This window comes from Lithobates pipiens, unplaced genomic scaffold (genome assembly GCF_037356315.1).
Source record: "Lithobates pipiens isolate NorthernLeopardFrog02 unplaced genomic scaffold, aLitPip1_a1.2 Scaffold_25, whole genome shotgun sequence".
In the NCBI taxonomy this organism is placed as follows: Eukaryota; Metazoa; Chordata; class Amphibia; order Anura; family Ranidae; genus Lithobates; species Lithobates pipiens.
In genome coordinates, this window is record NW_027507787.1 from 5,175,086 (window position 1) to 5,185,835 (window position 10,750).

Genomic DNA, 10,750 nt, shown 5'->3' on the forward strand with positions numbered 1-10,750 from the left:
TAAGTGGTGCTTGCTCTGTTTACAGTCCATTTCAGGAATGGCATTCTTCTTCTTTTATATATTTATTGTCAAAGGGTCATAATTGTTTTTTTTCCTCAATATTCTTCTCTGCAGATTCCTCATGTAGGAAATGCTGATCAGCCTCATGGCGCCATGCCTCAGGGCTTACACCCACCTCACCCAGGAAGCCAGCCTGGGCAGCCTTTACATCATGGTGGACCAGCACCTCAACCTCGACATCCACAACAATCTGCTGGCCATGGGCATGGGGATATGGCCTTTAACCCTTCATCGGTATTAGAAGGTCAGCCTGGTGGACAGGGACCTCCTGATATGCCAGAGCCATCGCTGGATGTAAGTCTATTCATTGTATATTGTCATATATTGCAAGAGATACAGAGATGATTTTCTTTTCATTGGAAAGTACCTTCTCATCTGGTACTCCTGTATCTGAAGCTACTCTGCCATTATTTTGACTCCTTAAGACAATAGATTTGTCAAGGCACATGTGTCCAATAGAAGGATACAATTTATTTAGAACTACAAATAGGGCTCAGGAGACTTTCTATAATATCTGAAGGCTTTACATGTGATTTAATCCACTAAATCTAGTAATATAACAGCCATGTATTTCAGCTGCTGGCGATGCAAAACTCATACAGTTCAGAGAAGGATATACATATGTGAAAATACAAAAGGCAGAAGAGTTTTTAGGTACGGAGTGACCTGACTTGACTTTAAATCACATCTACTGTCCCACAATTATATCAATTGATTTTAAGTGTTATGTCTTGGAATGTACATAGTAAAACACAATACAAAAGTTGCCAGTGGCAACTGTCGTCCCTCTTGATATCCTGTTAAAGGAAGCTGCTTTAAATTTTTCTTGAATGTGTAATTCTCCTGGGCTTCTGTGCTTCAATCTATAGGTTCTCGTGAACCATGGTGCACATTACTCTGGTACAATCACACAAAAACCCTAACTTAAAGTATATCTAAAAGGCAAAACTTTTTTTTTTAAGTTTTGGAGGGAGTGCAGAGGTATTAGAACTCTTGTAAGTTTTTATTGCTGTCTGTGCCCCCATTAGGAAGATTAATTCTCTCTATTTGCCCTGTTTACGATTATATTTGAGGGTGGAAGTAAAAGAAAATCCCACATTTTGGGTTGTCCCCAGAAAAGTAATAGGGGGGATCGTCCAATGGGGACACTGGTAACCTGGGGGCCCCCTAAGGAATTTCCTTAATATGCAGGGCTTTCCTCTCACTTCATGTTTGGCTATAGGCCAGGAAATTTCTGCAATGGGACAAAGATGGTTTAAAAAAAAAAAATCTCATATAGGTTAATACCCTCCCTTAAAAAAAAGTTTTGCCTGTAGTTTGTACTTTAGGCCGGGTTCACATATAAGCAAATTGGATGCAAGTCAGCTGGAAAAAAAAAAATTTGTCTCCCCATGTATGTGTATGGTCAGCAATAGGCAATGTAAGCATGTGTTGTGATATAGTAGCATTTGTGTGAAAATTACAGCTGTAAGGTTTAGAAAAATGAAGTCCAATATTTTAGGGACTGTTCATAGAGTTGAAGGGCACAGGCATTGAAGTTATTTATTTTCACAAGTTTTCATAACTGCATATCATTTTTTTTTCTATTTTTTTTTTCATAGATCCTTATCATATGTACATCTGATTTTACATCAAATTTTTTTTCCAGTTTTCTCAACATGCATTAGGCTCAGATTCAGTAATTTTGTTCTAAAGATGCCAAGCTGAGAAAATATTACCCCACCCTATTAATTTTTATCTTGAAGTAACTCACACCAAGCCTTCCTAATTCTGTCCACCTCTCCTACACATGCCAATGTCTTTATCTCAGTCCCTCTCCTCTGAATTAAATCATTGTGGCTGCATTTTTTTTCCTACTTTTGAAATTTGTCTCCTTCATTTTTATCTTCAGGTCCTTTCAATTCATTAGCAAATTAAGCTGGAAAAAGTAAACGCTTACATTCTTCATAAATTGACCTCCTTACACATTTGTAGAGCTGAATTTGTACACGTTGCAATGCACACGTTTTGCCACTAAAGGGAGCTCTAATGCAGAGGTAGAGGTAATAGGTCTCCTTTTTAAGGAGATCTATTGTACTAATTACCCCCATTTCTGTCTATTAGATGGCTGTCTAGATGCAATATGTTTAATTGCATGTTATCTAGCTGTCTGACCCAATGTTTAGTACAATTTGACCCTTTTGCCATCAGGCCATTTATTTCCCTGGCATTTTAGCCCGAAAGATTATTAGAAACCACCAAAACATGATACATTTTCTGAAAGCAGAGACCCTATATAATAAAATGGGGGCAGTTACAATTTTTTTTTGTCGCATAATAATTGTGCTACTGTTCAGTAAAAAATTGTTTAATTAATTCGTTAAAATTAGTAAATAAAAATGAGTTTCATTGATTTTAGTGCACACAGACACAATATATCCAATTGTTTGGTAAAATCTAAAATGAGGTTTTGTCAAGTACGGTAACTGGAGATGAAATGTCCAAAATTGTTTAAACCTTACAACTCTGAACTCCACAACTTTAAAATAGTAACTGATGGCCTTAGAGTTATTTTCCCACCCCATCGTATCACAATTGGCATCTAACTTGCACATTAGCGTTCATATTTACATAGAGGTTGAAGGGCAAAACGTTTAGGATTTTGTGTTTTTTAATAATCTGTTTAAAGCTTTGTTTCTTTTTCTCTTTTTTTTTTGCTATTACATGGAGGCTGATTAAACCCACTATGTCATAGCATAGTGCAGGGAACAGGTTGTGTTCAAAGAGATATCAAGGATCCTATTAGACCCCTATAGTCGCTTCTGCGCTCTGTTGAAACTGTTCAACTTTTATCCCAGCTGGGGATTGACAGCTCTGAACACAGAAGTGATCCGAGGTTCTGGGTTCATACCTGACAGGGGAGATTACATGTAGACGTGATTGAGCAGCTGTAATACTATATAGTTGGCAGTAACAATGAGCTCAGGCGTGTTCGCATGGTCCACGTGTAGAGCCCGCCAGGAAGTTGGCGCGGCGCTGCGTTAATCACAGGCAGTGAGATATTGTCCCGATCCAAGGCTGCAGAGATCGGGCAATGTCTCACTACCTGTGATTAGCGCAGCGCTGGGCCGACTTCCTGGCGGACTCTGCACGTGGACCATGCGAACATGCCTGAGCTCCACCCATAGTCGGCAGCCATAGTATCCAGGAGTTTGTTTATATCTTGGATCTGCTGTTGTCATTGTCAATAGCATGGAAAGGCTTAAGCTCAATTTTACCTAAAATTCATTTCTACTTTTTGTGTGCATTGGGGCCAAGGTTAGATCCTCAGCAATGATTTTATAGTTGTCTGGTAAAACCTTCCAGGCTGCTGATAATAGAAGCCTATATATTGTTATGGGGAATGCAGAGAACTTTGGTGAACTCGACAGTAAAATATGGGGAACTGGCGATAGTAGGAGCCCTGCTGCAAAGCTGAGCTCAGCATATCACAGGTTTGCCATGTGCGGAATCAAATCACTTTAATGGGGTATGGTAACTGTAAAAGGCCAACAGAGAAATAAACCATGTTCTATACCATGACAGAGAAGTCAGCATAGCAGCTTTTCAGGATTAGATCCTCTCTATATTTCTGTTGGCACAGATTTATTTATTTTTTTAAATGAGAAAACAATCAAGGCTCAGCCAACTGACATCCTGGGCCATGTAAAGAAGGGCTATCCTGAAGCTTCTGTTCAACTACATTGTATTTTTACAAATGGAACCAATACAAATACACCAGCAACTATAGCAATGGCTAAAGTATTTTCTGGCTGTCCTGTTGCTCTGATGGCCTTGATACCCATAGCAATTATACAGTTTCAGGCTCCATTCACACTTGTGCGACTTGTCCTGCAACTTTGGACTTCAAAATCACATGACAAGTCACAGCCCAATATTTTCAGTGGCACTTAGTCGCACGACAACTTTGATGCGGCTTTGATCCAGAGAGTGTAAAGTTGCATCAAAGTCACACAATTTCCAGTGTGAATGGCGTCTCGGAGATCACTGGCTGTAAGTTTGTTCTATAGCAAAACTTTAGGAAGTACGAAAACCAAAGACTACGAGGCTGCTAGCATTTCCAGAAGGAGGTTAGTAGTGTAGCCCACATGTGTCTCTTAGCACAGGTATTCTTTAAAAAGTATTAACATAAGTTCCCATCTGACACCACCTCTGGAAGAACAAATAGGAAATAAAATGACTGCTTCTATACCCTCAGTAAATAGTGTAGGTGCCATACTCTACTTCTCTAGATACAACTCCTATATTTTTAGCAGAATGCAAATGACACCTTAGCCAACGTTTAGACTTCTAGGAGCACATAAAAACCTAAGAATGTGTATCTCTCTTGTATTTAGTAGTGATAATAAACAGTATACGATATTTATCAAATGGTTATTAATGGTCTGATGATTTTTTTTTCTCTTATTCTTTCTACAGCTGCTTCCAGAGTTAGCCAACCCCGATGAGCTTCTATCGTACCTGGATCCTCCAGACCTCCCCAACAACAGCAATGATGACCTTCTCTCACTGTTTGAGAATAACTAAACTGCAGCTGTCTCCCCATTCCCCAGTCCATAATCCAACCAATCGGGACACACTACGGCAGGCACAATTCTGGAAACTCCACCTCCTAGTCCATCTTGTCTAACCTTCCAGCAAGCTTGTGGCTGTGTTTGCCTCAGACTAATGGCACTTTGAGTGACGCTCCAAAAAGGCAACAGTGGGCTTCAGGCTGCCTGCAGACATCACACATGGTGCTTCCTGGTTTCCCCTCACCGAGGTCTATACATGGAAAACTTAGAAAGCAAGGCTTTCACTAAGAAAGTCAACAAGAAGTAGTATCGGTGGTGGAGGTCCTAAAAGACATGGCACCTCCCAATGCCCAGTGCTATCCCCTTTTCCCACACCACCACCAGTCTCACACCAGCTGGAGGAGAAGAAATGTACCGTGACTTCGGAAGAAAGATGGAACAAACACACGCACACAAAGCACAAAGTTCCCGAGCAGTGAGCAGGTTGGGCAGACATGGTGCTCACACCACAAACAAGTGCTGAGGACAGCTCTGCTGGGGATCTCCTGCATCTTTTGTTTGTTGCTGGGGTACACTTCCTCCTGTTTTTATTGTGGCATTTTTAAACACGTCTCCCTAGGCCTTTAATCAGACATTCGTGTTTTCCTTAGTGCACAGACTTGCACAAAGACCATGGACGCTAAGGGACAAAATGGCCTGGTCGTTCTCATTTTTTTAAATCTTTTGTTTTAGGCTGCAAAAAAGGGCATTGAAGTTGGTTCAGACAGAGCAGCTTAAGGGTTATGTTTTTTTTTTTTGTTAATAATTTTGCTTAACCCAACAAGACTGTTACACAATAACAATAACTGGCCTTTTTTTTTTTACCTGCCTGGAGACCATTTCCCTTTTTAATATAAACCCACATAAACAAAAATGTGTGTTATTTGTGCAATCTTCTTTCCCAGCCACCTTGTGGTCAAGGTACCTTCTAGAGGTGTGGGGTGGGCGTCTAAATGCATGAATCTGACCCGGTTTCTGTGCTTCTGGTGTGTTAATGCTGCTTGCTTCTGTAAAACTGTTGTTATATTTGTACAGAAGTGCATGTGTGCCAATCAATGTTATTTACTTTGTCTTTGTTAACGTTTCCACTGCTTTTCTCCTTTGCTGGCCTGTTATGTAAGTAAAAGGGTTAACAAGTGTCCCACAGACCACTTTAGCATTGAGAGGTTCAGAGGCAGACATTTCCTATTGGCTGTTTGGACGCATCTCCTCCTCTCGTGCTCATTTCTCTGTGTGCGTCTCCCAGCTATGAGATCACGTCCTTTACATATTTTTTTTTGTCCTGTTTGTTTTTGTTGTACAGATATGACTGACACACCAAACAACTATATTTTGTTGGCTCTTGCTTTCTTTTTCTATCACCAAAGTTGTATTTTGTACATTTTTTTATTTAACGAAAACAAAGGAAAAAAAAAAGGGGGGGGGGGGGTTGTCGAGTTAATAACGTACCCATTTGTTTTCCCATCCAACAGTTTGAAATTCCTTTTTTTTTTTCTTTTTTGGTCTTCATTGTGTAGAAATGTAGTATTTTTTTTTTTTTTATAAATGCACCTCTGTTTTATTTGTGTTTTTAATGTTTTCATTTTCTAAAACTTTCTGTATCTTTATCAAGGTAAGATGGCAGCACACAGCGCTGTTCATATGCAAATCATTATTTTAAAGGAAATATTGTAAATATGTTCAGATATTTTAGAAATATGTCTTGCCTGTAACCTGGTTTGTTCTCATGCAGTTTTTATTTTTTTTTGCCAAGTTTACGTGACACATCTCCCCTCTTTAACCCTAGAACTAAGTTTTGTGCAGCTGTGCATGCAATAATTTATGCTCTGGACCCCATTTTACGTTACCATAGAAGTAATAGATGGTTCATAAACTGAAAATAAATAAATAAATAATAAAAAAAAAACAAGAGTTGCTGTTTGACAGGGGAACGCCTTCAACCCAAAATGCGTTGTCTTCATGACTGCTGCAGAACTGGCCCAATCCTATTGTGAAGGGATAGTGATGTTGCTTTTGAGCACAACTCTCCACTCCTGCAGCAGTTAAAAGCGACAACTATCATTTTGTAAAAAGTGAGAACACCTGTAAAATGTATTATATTTCTTCCCAGAAACAAAGCAAGTCTACATATCCTGTCTTAAAGACCTTCCCCCCCCCCCCAGAGTGTTCCCCAAAATTTGGTTACATGGCCTATGGTGCACAGAACTCGGCTGAACTCCATTTGCACTAGACATTCTAGTGGAGTGCTACAAGACGTTTTTCTTTTAACGCTTTCTGAGACCATAGGTCCTGCAGGCTAAAGCCATCCAGATACCCCTTGCCTGCACGATTCATTAGTACGCCAAAATATTCCAGCACAAATAATTTAAATAATCCCAGTTTATGATCCAATCATTTATTTTTATTTTATTTTTTGCATATCCCAAAAAAAAAAAAAAAAAAAAAAAATGAAGGTTGAGCCTCTCGCCACATCTGACTTTGGCATATACGAGTGCGGGCAGTAGTACAGGCAAAAATGCTTATGAGAAACAGCTGTCAGATCAGTTATTAGCTGGAATCACGTTAAACCATTCGCTGTAAAGAGGGGGAAAAAGGGATTTATAGCATTGCCAGCTTTTGCTTAGCCCTTTCAGATTGGAAAGGGTGAATGGACTTCACAGACCCTATGTAAATAATGTATATGAGCAGTAGAGACATAAAACACAGACACATTCATTTTCCTGGGAATGTGCATTTGTTTGTTTTTTTATTTTGCAAAAAAAAGGTGTTTAGAAAAATGTAAAAAAAAAAAACAACCAAAAACAAAAAAGCGAAAAAAAAAAAAACAACAACAAAAAACCCCCCTGTGTTTCCATCCGCGTGGAAATGATCCTATATTTGGGGACGGGTGGGGGCAATGTGATGGGTCTGGGTGCATTTTGTGTGATTCCACAACATTGTTTCCACTCCTGTATAATACTCTGACCCTTTGTGAAGACAAATTACATCTTTCTTTAGTTTTAATTATGTACACGTAATATTTTAGCTGACATGCATAGTCCTGTGTATTTTAAAGGTGCTACATATAAAACACACAGAAACATACACACAATGAAGATAATAGTGGATCATGGGGAAAAAAAAAATCAGAAAAGATTGTAACCAAATTCTCTTTGTACAATTTTTGATATTATAATGATCAGATAGGGAAATTACAAAAAAATATGGTACAATCTGTAATAAAACATACAAAAGGGCCACTGTATTTTGTCTGTACATTGTATGTACAATTTAATCATTCATATTTGTATCCCCTTCACTGCCAGAGACCATTCGATTTGTGTCTTTGGCAGTGAAGGCATAAAATGTTCAAAAATAACGTAATTGTGCTTTTTAGTCTTGCAAAAATTGTATGTAGTTAGTTGTGTCCACCTTATATTTATCAAATAAATATGTACTCAGATCAAACTGTACACTGTGTTAAGTTTTCATTTTATATATTTAAAGAGTACCGCCTACACATTTTATACTGTCTTCATTAGTTCTTTGCCCTTTTTTAATAAATCTGAAATGTCCAGTTGCTATAGTTGTCAGATACTTTATATGGTTTATTATTGGTTGTTTTTAGTAAAATGACATAAGGGAAGCCATTTCTTTTTCCTCTTTGTACTAAAGAATTTACTTTATTAAGGGGGTTTCAATATACAGTGCCTTGAAAAAAATATTTATACCCCTTTACATTTTCCACATTATTATGGAGATAGTTTTTTGATAGACCAACACAAAGTGGCACATGATTGAGAAGTGGAAAATTTATAAACGGTTTTCATATTTTTTTTTACAGATAAATATCTGAAAGGGGTGGCGTGCATTTATATTCAGCCTCCTTTACTCTGATACCCCTAGCTAAAATCCAGTGGCACCAATTGCCTTCAGAAGTCACCTATTAGTAAAATGGTAAATGTAGCCCACCTGTGTGTAATTTAATCTCTGCATAATTACAGCTGTTCTCTGAAGCCCTCAGGAGGTGTGTTAAAGAACCTTAGTGAACGAACTGCATCATGAAAGTGGTTGTAAACCCTTACAACACACTTTGACCTACAGGTAAGCCTAGATTAAGGCAAGAAATATCTCCTAAACCTACACGGTTTAGGAGATATTTGCCGAAAGACAGGCACCGCAGGCGCACTGAGTGCGGCACCGTCAACGACGAAGATGTCGCGCGTGTCGGCTCCCGTGCGCATGCGCAGGAGTGACGTCAGCGCGGCTTCGCCGAATGACAGCGGCGGAGCAGCGAGACCCCACCGAGAAGATGGATGCGCCGGACTACAGGGGACAGCGGTGACATCGCTGGCGGTAAGTGACACATAATGGACTACTATGCGATGCATAGTAGTCCATTATGCTTTGCCTTTGTAGGGAATGAAAGAGGAAGTAAACTCATCAGGGTTTACTTCCTCTTGAAGGCCAAGGAACACACCAGACAGGTCAGGGATAAAGTTGTGGAGAAGTTTAAATCAGGGTTAGGTTAAAATAAAATATCCCAAGCTTTGAACATCTTATGCATCTCACGAAGCACTGTTCAATCCATCGTCTGAAAATAAAAAAAGACTATGGCACAAATGCAGACCTACCAAGACATGGCCGTCCACCTAATCTGACAGGCCGGGCAAGGAGAGCATTAACCTCCCTGGCGGTATGATTCAGTCTGGATTTAGGTGCTGAAAGCGGTACAATTATTTTGCGTTTTATATTGTAGTCCTGTAATTCTTAGGAATAACTCTCTTAAATCTGTTCAAACCAGAGTCTAGTAGACATCCCGGGTATGATAAAGTTTATAATATAATAAAAATAAAAATTATTCAATAATGTAATCAAATCCTAAAACACTGAAAAAGGGACACTTTTTGGTTGCTATGGGCAATCTCCAAATTTCAGGCAGAAAAAAACAGTATTTATAATATAAAAGTGCATGCAGGGCATTGCACAGACCACTAGGGACAAAGGGGGTGTGTAATTTTTTATACAGTACTGTAATCTGTAAGATTACAGTACTGTGTGTGTTTTGTGTCTTTTTACTTTTTTGAATTTGCCGCCGTTCTCCACTCCCGTGCGCCGTAACGCCGCAGGGAACGGAGCTCGGCGGCATTCAGCACTGTGAATCAAGCGAAGGACAGCTCGATCACACAGCGCGGAGGACATCTCTGGATCCAGGGGACAAGGTAAGTAACTCTCCCTGTGTCCTCCCCTGCATCCAGCGATGCGATCCCGATTCTGGCTCGGGGGTTACCGCTCTCCGGTTATTAATATCCCAACCCGAGCCAGACTCGGGATTACCGCTAGGGGGGTTAATCAGAGAAGCAGCCAAGAGGCCCACGGCCCTCTTGAGTAGCTGCAGAGATCCACAGTTCAGGTAGGAGAATCTGTCCACAGGACAACTATTAGTCGCTCACTCCACAAATCTGTTTTTTATGGAAGAGTGGCAAGAAGAAAGCCATAAGAAGTCCCTTTTGCAGTTTTCGAGAAGCCATGTGGGGGACACAGCAAACCTATTGAAGAAGGTGCTCTGGTCAGATGAGATGAAATTTTGAACTTTTTGGCCTAAAAGCAAAACGCTATGTGTGGTGGAAAACTAACACTGCACATCACCCTGAACACACCATCCTCATTGTGAAACATGGTGGCAGTATCGTGTTGTGGGGATGCTTTTTCTTCAGCAGAGACAGGGAAGCTGTTCAGAGTTGATGGGAAGATGGATGGAGCCAAATACAGGGCAATCTCAGAAGAAAACCTGTTGGAGTCTGCAAAAGACTTGAGACTGGGGCGGAGGTTCACCTTCCAGCAGGACAACGACACCAAACATAAAGCCAGAACTACGATTGAATGGTTTAGATCAAAAAATATTCATGTGTTAAAATGGCCCTGTCAAAGTCCAGACCTAAATCCAATTGAAAATCTGTGGCAACACTTGAACATTGCAGTACACAGACGTTTTCTATCCAGTCTGACAGAGCTTGAGTTATTCGGCAAAGAAGAATGGGCAAAAATGTCACTCTCTAGATGTGCAAAGCTGGTCGAGACATACCCAAAAAAGACTTGCAGCTGTAATTGCAGCAAAG

General features: G+C 39.9%; 1 protein-coding gene across 9 annotated transcripts in view; it reads left to right on the forward strand.

Moving 5' to 3' along the window:
• ZMIZ1 (zinc finger MIZ-type containing 1) overlaps positions 1-8,104 on the forward strand; it is a 466,669-nt gene extending 458,565 nt beyond the window's left edge. For all 9 annotated transcript variants that reach the window (XM_077453980.1, XM_077453978.1, XM_077453977.1 and 6 more), the window contains 2 exons: positions 115-354; positions 4,519-8,104. In XM_077453980.1, coding sequence (XP_077310106.1) covers positions 115-354; positions 4,519-4,626 — 348 coding nt within the window. In that variant the 3' untranslated portion in view covers positions 4,627-8,104. The remainder of the gene's footprint in view (positions 1-114; positions 355-4,518) is intronic.
• Positions 8,105-10,750: the final 2,646 nt, after the last annotated feature.